This window comes from Phalacrocorax carbo, chromosome 5, assembly GCF_963921805.1.
Source record: "Phalacrocorax carbo chromosome 5, bPhaCar2.1, whole genome shotgun sequence".
Taxonomy (NCBI): domain Eukaryota; kingdom Metazoa; phylum Chordata; class Aves; order Suliformes; family Phalacrocoracidae; genus Phalacrocorax; species Phalacrocorax carbo.
This window is the reverse complement of record NC_087517.1, coordinates 13,223,493-13,246,110: the sequence shown is the minus strand read 5'-3', so window position 1 is coordinate 13,246,110 and position 22,618 is coordinate 13,223,493. Positions and strand designations below refer to the sequence as shown.

Here is a 22,618-nt window from a genome sequence, read left to right as displayed (position 1 = left end):
GCCATAGAGTTAAAGATCCCTCCAGGGACCAGCAGGATGGGAAGTGTGTCTTCAGGAGCAGCTGTTCAGTTTAAGAGCCCCATCTCTGTAGCAGGGATGTTTCTGCTTCTTAGATCAAGAAAGGAAAAACTGGGGTAAAACTATCCTTACTGGAAATGCGCTGGATACATAGCTGCAGTTCATCTGCTACAGGACCATACAGAAATGTTTTATCCTTATTTTGGGTTTGAAAAAAATACCCATCCCAAAGCCTCACAATAGCAACAGAAAAAAAAATTCTTTCAATAAGCTTGGTGTCAAGTCTTAAGAGCTGATGCTGCTTAAGCATACTGCTAACTTTAGGCTTGGGTTTAAGTCTTACACCTCCAGTGGGACTCAGAAGATCATCAAGTTATGCCCTAGTAACCGGGTAACATTCTCTGAAGTGCTCACATGAATGTAAGTGCTCTCAATTTATAAATTTGGAGCAAAATTCAAAAAGCAGATAAGGTCGTGTGTTTTGCAGTGGGGTAATTGTAGATCTGTAATTAGAGATCTAGATTCTGGCAGCCCAGGTGATACTGGACAGTGTGTAAGTCCACAAGCATTCTCACCAGATTCAGGGTTATGACTATTGGGGAACTAACATGCTCTGTCTCAGAACTTAGAATCACAGAATGTCCTGAGCTGGAAGGGACCCACAAGGATCATCAAGTCCCACTCCTGTCCTAGCACAGGACAACTCAAAATTCACACAATGTGTCTGAGGGTGTGTCCAAGTGCTTCTTGAATATCGCTGGACTTGGTGCCGTGACTGCCTCCCTGGGGAGCCCGTTCCAGTGCTCCACCACCCTCTGGGGGAAGAACCTCTTCCTAACACCCAACCTACACCTCCCCTGGCACGTCTTCCTGCCATTTCCTTGCGTCCTGTCGTCGGTCACCAGAGAGAAGAGATCAGCGCCTGCCCCTCCTCCTCCCCTTGTGAGGAAGCTGCAGAACACAATGAGGTCTCCCAATTTAGTCCTCACTCAAATTTTGTCCTCAGGAAATATTACTAGATTGTTAATTAAAGTGTATTTTAATGTGAAAATTTTGTGTCTTTCTTAATGGATTAAATAACCTATGTCATCCAAATAGTTTTGCAATAGGTGTACACATTTATTCTTTCCTATTCAGTTAAAATACAGTTTATTTTTAAGAAAGGGAATACTTAAATACTCTTGAAGCATTTTAAATACTATTAAGACGATATAACAAAACTGGTCAGCATACAAACTTCACAGGGCTAGTTAGGAACATTTTCACAGGAGATCTTCCATTAAAAAAAATAATAGAAATAAAAACATTTTACAAAATCCTAACAGTTTCTATTAAACTTATCAGACAAGAGTCCAGAAGGGAACCTTGGATCCAAAGGGAAATTTTTGGTCACAAACAATGGAAAGGAAAGGAGAAAGATGCCCCAGACAAACACGGTCAAACACGTGAGATGAGAGAAATGCTCATTCAAATCCTCTGTCTTGATGTTTCAGAAAATAACTTGACCCAAAATATTTGCATACCAGGTAACCACGTGTATATCTCCTTCTCTTTCAGATTTTACAAAGATGCCAAAAAGTCTTGTTTTCATCTCAGTGCAAAATATCTTGGTGTCTCACAAAGGTTGGAAAAATCATTTCCCACTCAGTTCTATTGAGAACTCTAAGTTCCAGGTAAAATCAGGGTGAACAGAGGGTAGGCACTGTACTAGGATTTATTAAATGCCTGCCAAGTAGCCTGCTTTTAATGTACACCACAGAATAGCATTCCTTGCTAAGAAGTCCTAATCAGCATTGTGCATTTTAGAAAAATTTGCTCAAAGGATTATGTTTTTTAAATGACCCTTCCACCTACTCTATTAATTACAAACTCCAGTATGAAATGGACTTTTATATGGCCTCACTGTGAAAGCTGCAGATTAGGAGCTAACCTTGTTTCAAACCCATGCGTAAATTAAACAGCAGGTGCTCCAAGACTACATAATCTTAAAAATGTGTTCTATAAAATGTCTAATATTTAGTGCTTACAATGCATACAAGAAGACCATTTAAAGATGGAGATGAAACATGTTGCAGGGATTTTTTTAAAAAAATATGCTAAAAGATTAAGAACAGTAACCATTTTAAAATTATGTTTCTTGACTGCTAAAAGAATTTGAATGTTACATGCTCAAGTTTCCAAAATTAACAGGTGCTTTTGGATACCCTATCTAGGGCATCTCAAGATGCTGATTTTCAGAAATTCCTTAAAAACATGCCTCAATTTTGGCACGAAACACAGGCAGAAAAAAATCACAAGTGAACCCCAAAATACCTTAGCCCAATTTCCTTCTAGATATTGATATTCAGCCAAAAAGAATTAGCCACTACCAAAGTTTGTCATGCAACTAAAACTCATTTATGAAAGGTTTCTCGAGTCCTGAATGGAATTTCTGAAACACATTAAACAGAGAGACGTGGGAAGGGGAGGGGAATCTCAGAAAAGTTGGGACATTTTGTTCTGTGAGGCAGGAAACAAGCCTGTTCTGCTTCAGTTTCTGCTCCAGTTTCTGCTCTGCTCCACTCACTAGTTCTCATGTAAAATCTCAGTGCTACAGTTTTGGAGAAACAACCTCAGCAGAACCAACAGAAAATTCAAAGTCAGGAGCAAATCTTGGCACATGGTAGAGCGGCAGAGACAAAAGCATCTAGTTCTGGAGAAGGAATCCAAGACAAAGAGCTAGGAGCTAAGAAAGGAAAAGAAATGACCCCTTTATGAAAGTATAATATGGTCCAACAGCTGACATATCCTAAAACCTACCTCTCCTCATCCATTCCCCTGAAATCTCAACTGCTCTATAGGGTAATGCTGTCTTTTTACACAGCTCTTATCGAGTAACTTGCCCACATAATGCTAAATTTTGTCTTCTAGTCCACTGCAATTCCAAGACAAGAGCTTCCTATCCTGCCTACGTGGAGTGGCTACCTGATAATCCAGTGTGTTCTTTGCTATGAAGATTACAAAATTAGGTTTATACTAACAGCAGTCCAACACGGATTCAGGAGTAATACCATAACTTTAGCTTCTTGAACTGAAGACTCCTAAAATATATTTTTAGGAATGATGGTTTTATAAAATGATCCTTAAAGTTGATGGAGAACTCTTGCTTATTTTAATTGATTTTTCACGGGTCTTAAGTGAAAGTCATCCACAGTCATTCAACAGGTAGAAAGAAAGAGCACAGTTTTTTTAAAGTCTGGGAGTTTAAAACCTTTCTAATATCAGAGAGGGACAACCTGGTTAACACTGGGTTTGTGATATGCAATATTCATAAAGGGGATTATAATCCAGAAAAAGAATAATTTATTCCCATTTGAAAGCAATTAATAAAGTAATGCTGTGATGAAAAACATTATGGCCTGCTCAATCAAAATATTCATTTTCTAGTTAAAGAATAGATAACTGTCAAGGAAAACATGCATTAGGTAATTCTACCCATTATAGAATGAAAGACTAAAGTACTGCATTTTCTACTAGCAAGCAGAGGCCATAGAGATATTGCTCCCACGAAATGCCATTGCCACCCTTGCTGAAAAGACAATTAAGAGCCACCTCTCTCACAGGAACACCCTGGCCTCCTCTCCTTTCCATGACAGCTGTGGGGCTGAAATGTGCCCTTACCTTTTCCCTACAGGGACAGTGCAGCCTAGGGATATAGCCTAGGGATTGCACAAGAGCACTCAGCGAAAAACAGCTTTAAACTTCACCTGACCCTGCTGTGGAGAGGTATATTCCTCACGCTGCCAGGCTTTGGCCCACAACAAGCATATCCTGCTGTCTCTGTAGACTGTGCACCTCATGTTCTTGCCCTCACCTCATGGAAGTGCAAATGCAAAGGAACACATCTGTCAACACAGTCCTGCACCTTGAAGCAGATTTAGCACCACTGGCAACGTGAAGAGTAAATCCCATGAGCAGAAATAAATCAGACCACAATCTGAAGATGAAAAACTATCCCCAAATCAGTCCTGAGAAGATCCACAGAGGAGATACAAAACAACCCAAATCAGCATTGTGATTACTTCTTAAACTGCACTCTCACCCCCTATAGAACTAACTGCAAATTCCTTGCATTTCTTGTCTCACTTTCTGGTCTGATCTCTGAAATGATGCATAGTGAAGGGAAGGTAGAAAGGGGTGCCTTTAAGCCACACCATGTGCTTTATGGAGACAAGCCAAGCAGCTACTTAGGCAACCATTAGATTGGGAAACAATCGCTTCCATCATTCCCAACACGTGTGTCAACATAATTCCATGCTCTCTTTGTCATGCAAAAAGTCTTGGCAAAGTGACCGGATACACCCAGAAAGCAGGAGCAAACTAAGCTCATTATGTTAACCGGAGATCCCACAGCATCCTCCAGTGCCATAGAAGGAGACTTCCCATGTTTTGCAGCGTAGGAAAGGAAACTCGCTGCACTGAAAAGGGCCCAAGCCAAGCCTGGCTTCAGAAGTGTATAACGGAAATTCACAATTGGGTTTCGTGGAAGGGGATCCCTTGTCTGACAAGCACAAGAGACTCTGTCAGGCAGTGTGATAACAGGCATTGCAGAAGGTATGACACCTCGCATAACTACAGATACTTCCCTCTCCTGTGTGCTCGCTGGAAGCCTTCCAGCCATGCTAATATGGCTCTGCAAAGGGAAATTCCTGCCAAATGAGAGTATCAGCTTCTCTAACTCTTTATTGTTGTCATTGGTAACTCCGGACTTTGTTTTCCTTTTAAAGGAAGGTTCAATGCATTTTATAACCATTAAACATTTTTTCTTCTCTCTGTCTATACTTGTAACTCCTACTAAACAGCAAAAGGCTTGTGCACATGGGAATAGCTGGTAATATTAGTCTAATAGCTTCTTTGCCTGGTCAGGTACAAGAGGAAGGCCCTTTAGTCTGTCTGAAAAATGCTGAATACATCTTTGGTTTTCTAGCAACCAGAGAAGACGGTAAACATCCCAGAGCATAGGCATTTATTTATTTATTTAAAGATAAGCGGTTGGGGTTTTCACTAACAATTTTTGCCACATCTTTCAATTCCAGATGCAGAGCAGTGGAAGGAAAGTCCTAGTACTGCTGGGTATTTGCAAGCCCTTCCAAGCTTTAGCTGCTTTGCCTCCATCCTGCCATGGGTAACATATATTTTTCAACCCATTTTTCCTTCTAAATGCTTGCAAGTCCAATCCTGGTTTTAGTAATGCATTCAGCAAAACACAGCTCCTCAGCAATCCATGTTCACAAAGGCCAACAATGGCTAAAAATAAGGATGAACAAGAATAGTAAAATCTTCTCCTACATGTTGCTGACATGTCCTCTGATGAAAGCCAAGGATTTCTATTGATTGTTGTGTTTAAGCCTGTGTCAGTCACACTACACGCTTTGTTCCTTAAGATGCCATATTTTTGGCAGATCCTGTTACCACCTGAACACTCAAGAATCAAGAGCAGAGAGAGCTGTCCGAATGGGCAAGTGTAGAAGCAGCATTATTTTTGGAGTGGGAATAAGCATCTGGTTCTGACTGTGTCTTCTCCCTGCTCCATCACTCTGGGCAAATTTACACTATAGAGCTTTCAGAAAATGTACATCAAATATTACAGAACATTAATTAGAAAGCCAAATAAAACAAGAGAATAAAAAATGAACATACCTGAATAAGAGAAATGTTGTGTAGACTAAGTCTGAAGAGGTAGTTCCTGCATAAACAAGCAGAAAAAATTACAAACCGTTAGGCTACCAAAAGAAGGAAGAGAGAAGGTATAAAAGCATATCATAGTTTTTGGCCACATTTCTACAGACAATGAGGTTTTCTTGGACTCCTCTCCACCGAATGCAAAAAGTTACATGCTGCTTGCTCGTAAGTGTCTTAGTGAACCTCATAACAAAGTTCTGAGCAGCTCTGGAGTAAAATATTCCAGAAGTTGTAATGAAGAACCACAATGAAATCCCAGCAACACAGGGACTGTTTCCAAACCCTCAAAGGGCTCTGGTTGAAATCCTGTGTGGGCTGTGCTCATGTTTTTCTCTGCATTCTGAGAAAACTGGGGTTGGACAGAAGCCAGCTGGAGCAAAGCTGACTCCTGTAGTATTCTCCCTCCAAGCCCATCCTTGTGGACGCTCCCATTCAGGACTTCATGGAAAAGGAGAAGAAGAGGACAGATACTTCTCAGCAGAATCTCTCTGCACAGAAAACCAGCAGGGAAATCAAGTTAGGGACTGCAGATACTCCCAATCCTCCTGTCATCACATATCCACTGGCAAAGCAAGGGAATTCCTGACAGAAGTCACTGTAGCATGAGGTACCACACATAAGCTGAGCTCCTGTAACCCTCCTTCTCCACATTCATATCCCACCACAAATAGGAGGGAACACACATTTGCATAAACATCTATGGATGAGGCTTAGTTAAGAGGATTTATGTCACATTTTTGCTTGCTAAGACAAGCAGTTGCCACGAATCAGCTGATATATTAAGCCATACGGACTTGATTGTGTGCTTGAGGGTTTTGGCCACGTCTAACTTCATATTTTTGCAGCCCATCTGTCAGGAGGTCTGAAGAGCTTTGATCCTTTTCCAACATCCCTGTCACCACAATCTTGCTGGGAAGACACATATTATACCAGGTGAGCTATGTTTTTGGAGGTAGCTCTATTTAAATAGTAGAAAGTACAGCTTTGATGATATAGCTTCATCTGCTCTAGAAATGCCAGTACACAGACATTCCCCTCCCTAGTAGAAAAGCAAGTTCCAGTTTTAGGTCAGTGAAGTCAGAGACGTTACTGGAAAGCTCCTATAGTGATGAAAAGGTCCTAAGGACTCTTCTAAATAGCCTTGTTTAGGGTCTGTAATCAGCAGCACACTCTGCCCAAAGTAAGTTATTCAAATTTTGACATACAATAAATTCATATTGGGTCACAATGACCACTACAAGGCTTGAGCAATTTTTCCTTCTTCTGTTATCCCTCACTTGTCACAATCACACAGTTGCCTGTATACTTTTTCCCAGTTCTATGAATAAATTGAAAGGTCTCTACTGCTGCTGACTGTCAATAAAGAAGAATGGGAACAAAGATGATGGGGATCTCAGGAGGTCAGACTCCTAGTACTGAATCTTCAGCTGTTGTAGCTCTGATTTGGTCTGATTTGCACCATCCTATTCTATACTGGGACTGGTTACTGTGCTGGTTTTGGCTGGGATAGAGTTAATTTTCTTCATAGTAGCTAGCATGGGGCTGTGTTTTGGATTTGTGCTGAAAACGTTGTTATGGATAATACAGGGATTTTCATTATTGCTGAGCAGTGCTTACAGAGAGTCAGGGTCTTTTCTGCCTCTCACCCCACCCCACCAGTGAGGGAGCTGGGGGTGCACAAGGAGCTGGGAGGGGACACAGCTGCGACAGCTGACCCCAACTGACCCAAGGGATGCCCCACACCATATGACATCATGATTAGTGTATAAAGCTGGGGAAGAAAAAGGAAGTGGGGGATGTTCAGAGTGATGGCATTTTGTCTTCCCAAGTAACCATTACTCGTGGTGGAGCCCTGCTTTCCTGGAGGTGGCTGAACACCCGCCTGTCCATGGGAAGGAGTGAGTGAACTCCTTCTTTTGCTTTGCTTGCATGCATGGCTTCTGCTTTGCCTATTAAACTGGCTTTATCTCAACACGAGTTTTCTCTTTTTTACTCTTCCAATTCTCTCCCCCATCCCACCGTGGGGCAGTGAGCAAGCAGCTGTGAGGGGCTTAGTTGCCAGCTGGGGTTAAACCACAACAGTTACCCAGAGAAGAATGAGACCCATTACCAATATCTGAACAAAATACATCAGTAATTACTACACCTCCTGTAAGTACGCAGAGAAGTACACACATACACAAAATCTCCATCTTCTCTCCTAGTCCTATCACTGTACCTCCAGCAGTTCTTTTGTACAGTCTGAAACCCTACTCTGTCTCAAAGGGCTGCATACTTTCCCAAGTAATTTGTTATTAACTCTTTAGCATCAGCTACAGACTTAAATACTATGTCCTGAAGGTGCATGCAGCAGGCTAGAGGCACTAAGCTTATATACAGCTAAAACTTCAAAATGGAGGTAAATCCTCATCCGGTGACTGATCTGACTTAGCTCCCTTAGAAAAACACATGCTACTCTCACCAAAATATTAATGCGATTCCAGGACATGAGAAATCAAGGAATAAGCTTTCTCCTGGAGAAGTTAGGCATGTCACCGGCCTCCAATCTTACAACACCCTAAGGAGAAATTCTCATAACTAGGGACTTGAAGTTGCTATCCTGTTGTTAAGCATGCTATTTAAATGCATTGATTTTGGAAGCCTTATAATGCAGATTTCAGCTCCTTGTTTTAGTCTAGTAAAAAGCCGGACAGTTCAACTGAGTAATAAATTTTAATATTAGGGTTTTTTCCCTGATAGCACTGCAGAGCAAATTCAACCAAAATATCTTTAATGGAAGAGACATATCTAAAGAACACAATTTTCATTGCACTCAGCCAAAAATGATGTAGACAGGAATAGTGTCCATTTCAATAAAGCCAGTCTCTGTCCTCTCAGTGATGGCTATGTAGCACCTGGACAAAGCATTAGTAGTGAGATCACTCAGGTGGCTGAGACCTAAACCAGGGAGGAACGTAGTACTAATGTGAACAGCGTAATGATCTTCCAAAGGGTTCATACCAACCTCAGCTCTCTAAGTCTGACCTTGTGACTTTTTTACAGACAGGAGGGTTTCCCTACATTTTTCACCAGTTTGCCTCACCTGTTGTCTGCACAGCCACTGGCAATTTCTTTTTGTTTGATCACTCTCACATGTCAGCAGCAGTAATATGAACACCAGTAGGCAGATCAGGCTATCAGAGACACCTCCAGACTCCATTTGACCTGCCCAGCTAGGATGGACTAATCCTTAATTAATAACATACTCTTTTAACCATACTTGTTCTGTAAAGCTATACTGGGAGTAAAAAGCCAAGGGGAAAGATATGCTGAATAAGACAGTGTCATTTTTATGAATTGCATTTTAACTGCAATTTATTCCAAGAATGAGCAAAGTCTCTGAATGACAGGCATGGTTTATTGTACCTAGAATTGCCCCATTTGTGTCCTTTTTTCTGCTTGTGTTTGAAGTTATGTCTGTTTAATACCTTGCTGAACTATAATTTAAAGCAGCTGAAAGGGAAGGATTAAGAAATATATAAGAACACTGAGACCTCTGCATGAATGGATGAGGTGCCTTCTTGGTCTTTTTTTTTTCTCTCCCATTTTGTCTTGTAAGTGAATGTTGGCTGATTCCTTTCTCTCTTAAATTAAACCCATCTGGACTAGGCCAGAAGAGCGATTGCCTGGTGAAACCAGCTTTCTAATAACCTCTTTCTCCTGTATAAAGAGCTGGTGTACAAGCTTGGAGGGGTAGGACAAACTTCTTACCCACTGTCTGTCCTAAAAGGTCACGCAACTTCACTCCATGGTATTAAAACATGAGCTTTGTTTCATCTCAGAGTTGGCTGCATTTCAGTCACCTCCAGAGCAAGCAACTACACTCCTCTAAGTACTCTGGGACAAATGGTATTACACACATTAAAAGGTGCCTCAAACTGCTAATTATTATTACTACTAACCTTATTATTGATGAACATCAGTGCATTTCTGAAAACGCCCATGTTAAACAGTAATACCCTGAAGTCTCAGCCAAGACTGTGATTTTGTTGTGTTAAGACAGAGTGGGTTGATGGTGGTTCCTCTGGAGACTGATTCACAGCAGATGCCTCTTTAAACAACCTGAGGGTGGATCCTCTCTCTGTCACCTCCAGTTGCAGGGGAATATCACCCCTCAGCTCAGATATATGAAGTTAGCTGCTGTAAAGACCCTCCTGCTCTATACAACCTAATCTTGAAGAATTTGCCTTCTAAATGTATACAGAAGAGTGAAAAAGAGACATTGTTCTCATTTAAATTTAAAGCACAGATTAAGCGACTTAGCCAACATCACAGAGCATATCTGTAGCACAGCCAGGAGCCGATCTCCTGGTCCATTAGTCCACACCCTAGTGAGGAGAATAACTTGCCCCCAAAGTTGGGGCACAGCATGTAAACCTGTGCTGAGGTGCCATTTACGCTCATGGAAATTGGGTAGATGTCAAATTTCCCAAACTGGACCCTCTATGCTAGTCTGCGTATGAACAGAGCCAAGGTGCAGAATAAATCCTGTAAATGAAAGCATTTGTTAGTTGGCTTCATAGTTTATATTTGGCTGCCTTGTAAAATGATTAAGTGCTCACTGTGCCTGGTACCACAAAGCATACGTACCAGAACAGGAGGAGAGCAGCTGAGATGTTTCAAGAAAGGGTGGAAGCATATATCCACTTAAATCTGCTTGCCATGACATTCCCAAGTCAAAGCTGCTTATTAAATGTTTATTTCACATAGCCAAGCGCACTTTGGATGAGCTTTGTAACACGATGCCCATGCACTTGTTCACACATTGCCTGGCCTTGAAACAATTTACAGTTGACGGCAAAGTACTTTGCCTGTGATGCCACTGAGCAACACAGCTACAAGAGAAATTAAGCCTTTCCAATGGGAAGTCAGGTAACAAGAGTGCTTGAATAATAGCAGAGACCCTTTATCTTAGGAGTTCTGAAATTATAAGGGTTGCAACATGCTTCAGATACTCGTTCAGGCCTCTTTTTCAGTGCCTCTTTTTAGGCACTACATCCATCAGCACTGTGCTGGCTGATTAAAAGGTGCTTCCTTCTAATTAAAAGAGAGCACGCTTTTCAGTTCTGCTGTGGTAGATCAGGAAGAACATCCCAGCAGTCGGTGGACTGAACAGGTGTAAATGAAAGGCTACTACAGCTTCAGATTCTTTTTTCTATTTAAATGAGCAAGGTTTGTTCACATTTCCCAACACTGTACCCCTCCGCACACACCACACAGGTAAGATAACTAGAATAACTAGAGTAACTAGAAAATTGGGGGCCACAAGATTCCTAATGCTCACCAGAACCTCTCAGGACTTTCACATGCACACAGAGACCAACAATATGCTGCTTTATCTCAGCTGGTCTGTACCACTACAAAACATGTACACCTGCTCACATGTTTTTACTTGCCTGTACCTTATAGAAGGCATGGGAAGCTCACTCCTCCCTCATTAAAGGGCAGGCTATGTCAAGCCCCCTCTCTTTGTACCCAGACAATTACCCTGCAAGTAGAAGCAAAGCCAACAGGAGCTGATAATGTTTGCTCATGAAAAATAAAGATACATTTAGGGAAAGCTGAAGAGAACCGAGTGAAGGGTCACCCTCCCTTTTGGGGGTTATTATTGCACTGGAACAGGCATCCAACACAGCCCAGGTGGTGTACTGGAGACTCAGGTAGGCTTGTGGTGCTCTGGGAAGGCATTCACGGTGTTGAATAGAATAGAATAGAATAGAATAGAATAGAATAGAATAGAATAGAATAGAATAGAATAGAATAGAATAGAATAGAATAGAATAGAATAGAATAGAATAGAATAGAATAGAATAGAATATTTCACTTGGAAGGGACCTACAACGATCACCTAGCCCCACTGCCTGAGCACTTCACGGCTGACCAAAAGTTAAAGCACATTGTTAAGGGCACTGTCCAAATGTCTCTTAAACACTGACAGGCCTGGGGCACTGACCACCTCTGTAGGAAGCCTGTTCCAGTGTTTGACCACCATCTCAGTAAAGAGATGCTTCTTAATGTCCAGTCTAAACCTCCCCTGGCACAGCTTTGAACCATTCCCACACACCTTATTACTGGATACCAGGGAGAAGAGCTCAGCACCTCCCTCTCCACTTTCCCTCCTCAAGGAGGGGATTGTGCTGCAGTCAGGAGCCACATCTGCAAGAGGGACTCACAACTGTCACAGCGTAGATAATTAATAAGAAAAATAATTAATAGAACAGGGTCCTTGGGCGATACAAAACAAGACACAGAATTATGCATGTGACAAACCTAAATGCTCCCTTCTGGCACTCCTGGAAGCCACGTGTTGGGGCTGAGCCTCGGGCTAGGAGCCAGCAACTCCTGTCAGCTCTTCCTATCTTTGCTCCTGGAGGCCTTAGATATACTTTGTACTTCCATAGTACATGACAAACACAGCTTAGTCATGCTTCACGACTCCCTGGGAGCTGGTTAGTATCATTCCCCCGTTATACTAATGGAGAAAATGAGCCAGAGAAAGGTTAAATGACCTTCTCCAAAGTACACAGCACGTCAGTGATGGAATCGAGATCAGACCCCAGGGCTCTTGGCTACCAAATCTCATGCTAGATTAATGCACACTGCCTTTACGCAGGTCCAGCTGTGGCTGAACTTCTCAGATAGTTATCCACATTTCTGAACTAGCCAACCATCCCAAGAAACTCAGCTCCTGAAGGATGATTCTGGCCTTTGCTCTCAGAAGGAGTTAATTACATGCCTGCTCTGCAGTGTGATGTGACGATACATTTGCAAACGCTACTCCAGTGATTCATCTGAAGGGCCTGGCATACACATGCTGGAGAAAAGGTGGAGAGCCAGCATCTCCCTTACAAGCAGGATCCTTATTCACCAGTAATTTTGTTTCTATTGAAGAAAAACTTGTCTGGTACATCATTCTTCCTTAAAAATCAATAGATGTTCAACAGAGAACCATACTAAATGGCAACCAGTAATATGATGCAGTTGCTGTATGAGCAATTGCTTTTCCCAGAGCAACATTGCTCAGTGATAAATCCAGCCAGAGCTAGAGGAGCATCCTCTTAGAAGAGGCTCCTTATGCAAGCAGCATATCATTCTGATTAAGCAGCTTCCAAATTAAGCCAGGGTCCCAGCTACTGTTTCAGGGTTGCCACTGAGGCCCATTTAGTACTTCTCAGTGGAAACAAGGACGAAAATCAAATCCTCTATACTCCACTCAATGGAGGAGAACTACCATCATCTTTAATGACACAGGGCTCATGGCACAGACCTGCTCAGGCTCGATGCTGTATACTTAGGGCTAGCTGTAGGAAGAGTCAAAAGAGGCAGATACTTCTAGCTGCAAAGCATGCAGAAAACCAGCATGCATGTTCAGATATTCAGAAATCTAGATGGATGGCTGCTGCCGTGGGAGGGAGAAGCAGGAAGGGGATCAGCCCTTGGACCGACAGCTGCGGCCCCAATTCCATTCGCTTGCAGGGGGAACAGCGAGCTGGCTCTAGTGTCTCTGGCCCTTCTCTTTCCCCAGGGCAGGAGAGGAACAGCCTCACTGCAATGTGATCCCACCTCCTTGGGAGTGGCAGTGTTTGCCATGCTCCCAAGACACGTTGAACCACCTATCTTCTGGAGGGTAGCCATATGTACACACTTCAGAGAACAGGGAATGGGATTTTTTTTTGTAATATTGTTTGAACTTATTCATAAAATGTGGGCCAACTTCCTTTTTTTTTTTTTTTTGTTACATTTCCCTCCCTCTGTTGCACTAGATGGATTTCTTCAAAACCTCAGAGATGGAAACTGAGCCAAATTGCAAAACTCATGTGTGGGTTTGTTCCTATTTTCCTGGAAGAGTCTATCTCCCAGACCATCACGCATTATCCCACATGCCACCTCAAGTCTCTCTTGACATGTGACTGACAGCTCTTCTCTCCCTCTCTCATCCAGTTGGCAGTCACAGAGCACTTACACCACCTTGATATTGCCCCTAGCCACATGGGGACCTTTGATCTCCTATTTGCCCATTGCTTTTAGTTGTGCTTTCATATGCCAAACTGTAAAATTCCTCTTCTTCTGATGCACTGATTATTGTTCAAATATTCCCCAGCAGCCCCCCCACCTGCCTACTTAGGCTGATAAACATGCTCAGTTTTGTCAGGCTTTCCTCAAACTCTGGATGGGTTCAACACGACTTGTATGCAAATACTGATAGAGTTGCCTGGTGAGCTTAAGTTATTGCCAACCAATCCAGTCTCTTTGCTGTGGTTTTTATACCTTTGCAATGGCACAGAACAGTGGGCTTAGCACCTAAACTTCTGGATATAAAGTGAAACGCAAGCCACTGTGGTGAGCCTTGCCATATAAAACTGACATATCACCAACTTAACCAGAGCAAGAGAGAGTATTTTCAGCAATGGAAAAGGAAACTGCTCTGCAGCCCCATCCTGTGATGCTGTAAAATGCGTTAGGTCCAAGTCTCCAAGGCTTTTGCCAAAATATACTGACCTTGTGTTTGCTCATACCCCACTCCCTGAAATGCAGTCTCAAAACTTAATTATTCTCAGTGTGTTACTGAAGTAAGTGAGCCTCTCATGGGTGGCTGCTTTTGTGATAGGGTATCACCAATTTTAATTTTATCTGTAATATATTTTTCCAGTCAGGTCTGCAATTCACTGTGTCAGGATGCTCCCTATCAGCCTGTGCTGTGGCAAGGTTGCCTTTCACACAGCACTGGCTGTGCAGGCACTGGGCACAAGTCAGCTGATAGCCTGGTTCTTCTGATGATGGGCAAAAGTGCATGGACTACCATGCCAGTGAATTCATTTGCAGAGAGATAGATGGTATTGCCTTGCAGGCAATTTGAAGGACCAGCTGTTTTCCCCGCCTACAAAGATGATGGACCAGAGACTGCTGTTGCCTCACCCTCTTCTTCACGTACAACACCTGGGACAAAGCTGTCTCTTTGCTCTCCTACAGCTGTGGCTTCTTCTGCGCATTGGTCTGGCACAGCAACATGACAGTGCTGCAGTATAGCATTTTATTTATTTATTCTTATTTAATTAAAATTCACATTCTGTGCTCAAGCAAATGCACAAATTTTAACTGAGAAAAAAAATTACACTTTGAACAAAATTTGGGCCAGGCTCCAAAATCCCCAGAATCCCTTAATTACAAAAATACTCCTTCCGTCCTTTCCTGTCCACACCTTTTCCCCTCCTCCCCAAGAGGTATAAGTCAGGGACAGCACAGATCTGGGGTATGGCAAATTCCAGACTCCTTGCAGACCAGCAGAGGAAAGCAAACTCTATAGGTAAGAAGCAGACATGCCAGTGAGGGTCCATCCCTCCACGCTTATACAAGGGCTGAGCTGACTCACCTGGCACAGTATCAGAGATGAAAATTTCCCTGTGAACTATCCCAGGCCCAACCAGAAAGGTTAAAACCTGCACGTTAAGTCACACTTTTGTTCCCTGTGTAAAGAAACCATGCACCCCAATTATGAATTTAACTAGCTGCAACGTCTAATCACAGATTTCTCACCTCACCATATTCTTTACCATGCAGGACAGGCAGCTTCTTTAAAAAACATCAATGGTCTTTGAAAGTTTCTGTTAATTTCAGAGACTGATTCTCCCTTTTTTTCTCACATCACCATGTTATCTGCCCCCCTCGAGCCCTCGATACAAGGATGCAACTTTAATTAGAGCATTCTTTTGTCTGATACAAAAAATCACAGTGAAAAAAAGATGGTGTTTGTTTTTCTAGGTTTTTCTGCAGCAGCGCTTTCAGCTACCCTCCTACAATCTGGATATAATAAAAAACATTATCATGCTCTTTGCTTGCTCACGTCCTCATTAATACCTCAAATAGCAAGGTAATTTCTCAGCCAAACGTGACTTAGTAGGGGGTAAAGCTGGTGTAAGACAGTACGATACTAATGCGAGCCATCAGAAATGGCAGTAAATCAGCTCAGTCATTTTGTCTCAGCAAAGACTTGAGTCAAATCCTGTAGTCAGAGACAAACAGCATGTCGCTCCTGGCTGATAACAGGACAAGCCTGTGGACCTTTGTCTATGCCCATGTGGTCATGGCTGATATTAACTTGCTTGCATGTTAGTCTCTCCATGTTGTATAAGACTTGACTTTTTCAGCCATGATGAATCCTCAATCTAAGTGAGAATTTCGAAGACTTATGTCTTCTTTGGAGGTGCAAGGCTGAGACCAGGTGATTAAACTACCAGGTGGAAATACAACAGTAAAGGGTTCAAATCCCACCCCTGCCACAGGCTTTCTGTGAGTCCATAGAAGAGCTTTGGCTATGTCCGCATTAGCCAAGTACAGAGACCTCTGAGGTCATGCAGATTTTGACTGGTATCTTCAGAAAGCATAGTCTTGCTGAAGGATTAGCTGTGTTAGGTGCAGAACTGCACTACCTTTCAGATCTACCACATACTCTCATTTCTCAGCATCACGGACTTTCATAGGGCAGGTGTGCTTTTAATCCCTCTGGGCCTCAGATTCCCACCTGCAGGGTGAAATTATTAGTGCTTCTCTGCCTCACAGAAGCCCTGTGAGGATAAATGTTGGTGAGGGGCCCCGGTCATTTGGCAATAGAAAGCATTCCTGACAGAGTATAGACCCAATGTTGATACTCTAAATCTGTGCATCATCTCTGACCCAAATTCTGCCACTGAATTTCCTGTTTTGCAAAATGATTTTTGCCCAGGCAACACAATCTGCAGAGGTTTATTCTCTTCAGGGTTCAGTGGCAGTCCAGATCTGGACAGAATTGAAGGTGCCCAAGGGTAAGAGTGATATTTTCTAAGCAGCACAGGTTTTGAGAGTTTTACTGCAGTGCTCTGGAGCTTTCTGCCAAGCAGACAGGAAAGAGCCTATGTTCAGCCAGAAATCTGCATGAAACCTGGTGTCTGACAGGCTAATCTATCACACACCAGAGACTTTCAATAAACTCAGGGTGCCAAACCTGCTGGTTGAGGGTCCTAGAGTATATTTACAATTTGCCATATTTCTGCAAGCTGCAACTTGAAGCAACTCTTTTGGGACAACAGTCACTCCATTCAGCCTTCAGCTCCTAAGCCTGCATGATCCAGAGTTGTTTTTATGCTTGGACAGCCAGGAGCAATAATAGCCAGGAAGGGCTTGTGCCCAGGCTGCTGTGCTCCCCCTAAAACAACCTTTGTAAGTTCATATAGCACCCTCCCTGCTCCCCAAACTAACCTTGTCTCCTTTCTTGCATCTGTCTTCTTGGCATTAACAGGCACATTCCATTCAGCTCTAAATCAAGTATGAAGATCACCCCCATCAAAGCATCCAGACTTGCATTACCAGCAGCTTAGTAGCTTTACATTTATTGCCGAGAAATCTGGCAGTCCAGAATGACGTGCACTTTACTTGCCAGTTTTGAGTCCGTTGATGCAGCCTCTACTCACTACCCTCTACCTCTAGGCTCTTCCTGGTAATGACTACTTGTGAAAAGGACTTCTAAGCTGCAGTTCCCTGTGCGACAGCCATTAGAGATGATCCTTTCCCATCTCCTGATGGAGGTGACAGCCCCATTGGCAGGCAGAACTATAAGGACTTTTGGTCATGATGCCTTCTGGCTGGTTTTCTACAGTAACACCTTCACTTGCTGCGAATGGCCAACCTTGTAGCCACGCCTCTCACATCTGCAGCCCCAGCAGGGTCCTGCCCCGAGCTGATGCGCCCACAGTTTCCTTCTGGGAAAAGTCAAATGTTTGTCTGGGAAGCCCCAAGGCACTCTCTGTGCAGCCATTTGTTCGGGTACCATCCTCCTGTTGTCCAAGCTGTTTCTCTTCAGCTTTCCATTGTGCCAGATTGTCACACAGTGTCCCAACCATCCTCCTTTAAACCTTTTATGTTCTTCTCACTAGGGAGCAATTCTGAAGCATGCTTTTTGGCTTGACTCCAAGCAGGGTCTTTCATATCATCATTTCTTTACTGGCTCCTGTCTCTGCCCAGCCAGTAATGAGATAGTCTTGAGGAGTATGTCTCCTCAAGAAGGTAGAATGTCACAGCTACACATTGTACCTCCTCCACAAAACCCACCCTCCCTGGGGATTGGGCACTCTGACTCCAGCACAGGTGAGAGAGCAAGGCACTGCTCCTCCAACATGCAGGTGAAATCACTGCCGTGGGGATAAGAGAAGGCCAGCGTGTTCTGCTATGGGTAGGGAAGGAGGGAGGGGAAAGGACAAAGGGAGAACATTGGAGACCTGAGCTAGGACATCGTGCAGGAATGGGGATGGACCCATACCTCACCACCATCTCCTCTGGCATTCCCATCACAGCACAGGCACACTGGTAAAGGGTCTGAGGCTGTCTGGCTGTCAGGCAGGCTGCTGCTCTCCACAGTTTCTGACAGTGTCTAGATCTGACCTTGAGCTACAGCAAGCAGATGCCATCAATTCAAACAGTTGCACTTTTTAAGTCACCACTTTTTAACACAGGTCTCTTTTGCTTGCCCATCGAGTTAGGAAATTCAGCTTATCTCCTTTGTTAAACCATTTATTATACAGCAGCTCATTCAAGCTGTTCTTCCCAGTCCATTCACCAGCTGTATTACTGACAAAAGAGCAGTGTCCCAGTCTCCTAGCCTTTGTTCTGGTACCAGAATAATCTCCTCTGTGGCTCTTCTGCCGTGGCGGCCTATGTACAACTTGTGTCTATAATTCAAAACGATAGCTCATTATGTGACACTAATCTGCGAGAAACTGCCACCCATTTCCTCACCATTACTCTTTGATTTCAGATGTTTAGGTAGAGCAAATAGACCCTCAGTTAATAAAAGCAAACTGCTCACTAGGAATGCTTTATAGCAGAGTTAAATTTGAAATCTAATAATGGGAAAGAGATTGAAAGTAAAGACAATAAGCATTCCAGATCACGCTATTAGAAAGGGATGGAAGTTTCTACATAGTCAAGGCTGCAATCAGTTTCCATTTCAGCTCCTTTATTGGCTTTGACTTGAAAGGTTTCTCAGGTCTGAAAAATTCAAGGCTTATTCTTGATGAAAAGAAGAAAGTGTTTTTCAAAAAAGCAGGACCATTGTACAAAAATGGCATTGCTGATACCTAGGACAGAAGAAGCAGGATTCAGGTTCCCCAAATAATCAGTTTTTAGTGCATGGGGGGATTTATGTGTCTTGTTTTTTGAGCTGTTCAGATCATATTTTTAAGTTTTTTCTCAGTAATAATGAGGCCTAGAAAATTGTTTTTCCTCCCATTAAAATAAGCTGAAATAGTAATCACATGTGCTCAAGAGCTGAAAAAAAGCAGCAAACATTTCAAAACAATCACTCATTCACAGGAAAAAAAAATGGTACATTAAAACACTAAGACTGCATTGAAAGCAAAAGCAAAACATGCAAACTATGAGTCAAAATGAAGGTTATGAATTTTTGAAATGTGTGTTTTTATACTTAATGAAATGTGGCTCATAATATGGGTAGTGTGAGATTTACAATGCTCTAAACTATTCATACCCTTACTCACAAGTGTTTGGATTTTACAAATGATGTGACAAGTAAATACGTTGCTTAGAAACCATGGTGGGATTTTGAAACTAATTCTTTTGTTTCTGGGATTTTGATTTGGCAGGTGTTTGGTCAGTGGAGTTAATCAAACTCCTCTGGTTTGCACTCAGACAGTACCAGTTATTTGGGGAGGGCTCTCAGATAAGGATAAAGCTTAAAAATCTGAGGCTCATGTTATTCCAGCTCCACGTCTGCACGGTATGCCCTCAATACCTCTTACAGTTTCAGTCACGCTGTGTCCAATTCCTGAAACCAAAACCCTCGTGAGCCCCAGGATCTTCTTTTCTTCTAGGAAGCATTTTCTGTGAAGCTTTGAAACACAGGATGAACTAAGCCAAAGAGATGCTGTGGTGAGGTCATACTGCTTTTAAATAGAAACAGAAAGAACTAGTCTGAAATAATTTATAATGCCATCATCTAAAAGAATGATGTTAACCAGGAAATTGAGAAGCAGGAGTACTTATAAACTCCACCCTGATCCCAAACTCCTTCCACAACCCCAGAATAGCTGGCATTACTACTAATATGATATACAGTAGCACATTTAAACACGGTTAACATTTAAATTTAGGTTTTATAAATTACACCCTGTAGAGATGGATAGAGACAGCTCCTATCTCTTTGAGGTATTGTTTCATTTGCAAATTCAAGCAGATGGTGCACGAGCAACTAATGACTCAAAAAATCACCCCTAAAAATAGTCCAGAACAAGGTGTGGATTTATCAGGGAAGGAGGGAAAAGAAAAGGCTTTACTTCCCATTCCCATTTCTCTGGCACAGCTCCAGGAGCTTAGCACACCCAGAGCTGTGCAGCATCGAGGACTCCATCCACACCCCCATATTCATGCACCTCTCCCTGTCACTTTGCACAGGCTGGAAATGAGATGGTGAAGAGGGAAAGGGCTCAGCCCTCCCCACCTTCCCCACACCAAGCCTGTGTCCAACCCAAAAAAACCACCCTGGGAAATTGCATCTCCATTAACTCGATCAAGAATTGCTCACCAGAGCCGTGTGGCACCATTGAAACTTTCAGTCTCCCAGTCAGGTGGGTAGTGTTTCATAAACACTAAATTTGCCAAGCAAATTCTATAAGTACTTGTTTCTACTTCCTCATGAGGCAATATACTGCAATATTTTGTACTTCCAGCGGGAAGCCAAATTTGCTGTTATTCCCCTGTTTATAATGATATTGTAGCCTCGTGTCTAACCACACTCATACAAACTCTTGCGGAGACGGAGACTCCCTCCAGGGTGTGTTGCTGGGGTTTGAGCAGGGATGAAGTGTGTCAGTGTTCGCAGCGTCTGCACGGGGGGAAACCTGCCGTGCAGCTGACTTATGTAAACTATAAATTCCTCAGAGCGATGTGCCTGTGTTTGTGCAATGCCTGGCAGAAGGCACTGTTCACAACCGTCCCCAAAGCAATGCCGTTCTGAAGTAATAAATATTAATAATTGCTGGTTAAAGATTCCAGCACAGGTAAAGCCATGGCTTGAAAAGTAAAATGTTACTGTATGAGAAGCAGGAGGGCCTCTGGCAATTTGAAGAGCTACAAGAAGGTAAGTGTTATTATTTACTGCACAAATACACACAGAAAATGTATATTAAATCACACTCCAGTTGCCTCTGTGGAGCAAAAAACTCCCCACTCTGCTACACACCTTGCTCTTTTCTCTTGTTCATATCATGAGTTCTTCCAGCTCTGCTCTTCACCTCCCTGTCCTCTAATGCTGAATAACCTGGGAGGAAAGAAGTCTCCTCCTCCATTTTCATTAATAGCAGAGACTGCTACCACAATGCTATCTGATTCTAAATATTAAAACTGATTTGTTAGACCATGCTTAGTCTTTTCTTTTTGGGTTGTCTTATCTGTTTATTATGCAATAAAAAATAGCTGCTGTTGGGGCTCATGATTCAACCACTCCTGATGTATATTATTTTCACTGCACCATAGTTCTTTTCCCTGTTACAAATGCAGCTCTAAATTTGTTAGAGCTTGCCTGTACTCATCTTGTATGTTTCCACCCTCCTCTTATGGCATCCTGGATAAAAGTAATGTTTAAAAATAAGGGAAAAGATATGCTAATTATATAGCCATATATGTAGTTCTGGGCCAGAACAACAGAGTTGCACCAAAATGCATTAGGTGAGGATCTGGCTGTATCAGCAAGATGAAGCGAACAGGTTGTGGAGGGAATTCTAAGAGAGAACAAAGCAATCATTTACATTGCCACTATGACTTATACAAAGGTGTGTAGATGAACCTGGTACAGAGGGAGAGTCTGGCCATGGCAAATAAACCAAAATGTCTGAGCTGGCAGAGGGATGGTGCAGAATGATTTACTATAACTCTTCTAACATGCACAATACCGAGGGAGATGCCAGCATTCTGCTTCATTAACCAGTCATTTTGATTGCATCTTTCTTTTTTTTTTTCTTTTTAAATTCTAGTAATTTTCTCTTCCTTGCAATTATACTAGGAGTCTAAATCCCTCTACATAAATTATAGCCTTCTTTTTCAGGGGGACCCTGGCCACATAAACTGGAAACACACTCTCCTCTGAAGCCAGAACCCAAAGGGAAAACGCTTGAGCAGCAACCCTGGACTAATTAAAAGATTATCTTTACCTTGCTCCCACAATGAGCTGGTTCCTGTTGGCATCCAGTGCAAGCTGAGAAAAGTCATGCACACCTGGATAGGTGAAATTCGACACCCAGGGCTTCAGATCTGCAACGAAAATGAGAAAGCAGAAAACAATAAAGCTGCTCTAGAAGCAGTGAGTTCACCCGCACATCCACTAATGGATTTCCTACCGAGTTATCTGTCAGAGGAAGGCTAATTAATAATCTATTTAAAGGGTTTCTATTTATTCCGATTTTCCACAGAATGTGCAAAAAAACGCACGTAAATGCAGGGCTGTCTCAGCAGCTATTTTCACATCCAAGATGGAGTGTCAGTATTGGTTTCGGAGACAACAGCAGCTCAATTTGACTTCTGTTAAAGCTAGGAACCATCTTCAGTGCCAGGGTTAAGGGGTGTAAAGGGACTAGGTGCCTGCCGTTGCACCTCCATAACCTTGCCTTCTGTGCTATGCAAAGGAGAACTGCTACCCCCCAGAAAGAGAAGGTGGGGTCAACTGAAAACCAAGTTAGAGTAGAAGTGATCTGCACTCAAGATCTGACTGCCCCAATGACAAGTTTTACCTTCTCCTTCAGGTTTTATGTTCTCTTCTACGTTTCACTTTACCAAATGTCTGGGATCCCTATCAGTTAAA

The 22,618-nt window shown here is 42.7% G+C and overlaps 1 protein-coding gene across 7 annotated transcripts in view; it reads right to left on the bottom strand.

The window, feature by feature from the left end:
* SEMA5B (semaphorin 5B) overlaps positions 1-22,618 on the bottom strand; it is a 280,379-nt gene that overhangs the window by 102,414 nt on the left and 155,347 nt on the right. For all 7 annotated transcript variants that reach the window (XM_064451222.1, XM_064451217.1, XM_064451220.1 and 4 more), the window contains 2 exons: positions 21,972-22,071; positions 5,698-5,743 (listed from right to left, as the gene is read on the bottom strand). In XM_064451222.1, coding sequence (XP_064307292.1) covers positions 5,698-5,743; positions 21,972-22,071 — 146 coding nt within the window. The remainder of the gene's footprint in view (positions 1-5,697; positions 5,744-21,971; positions 22,072-22,618) is intronic.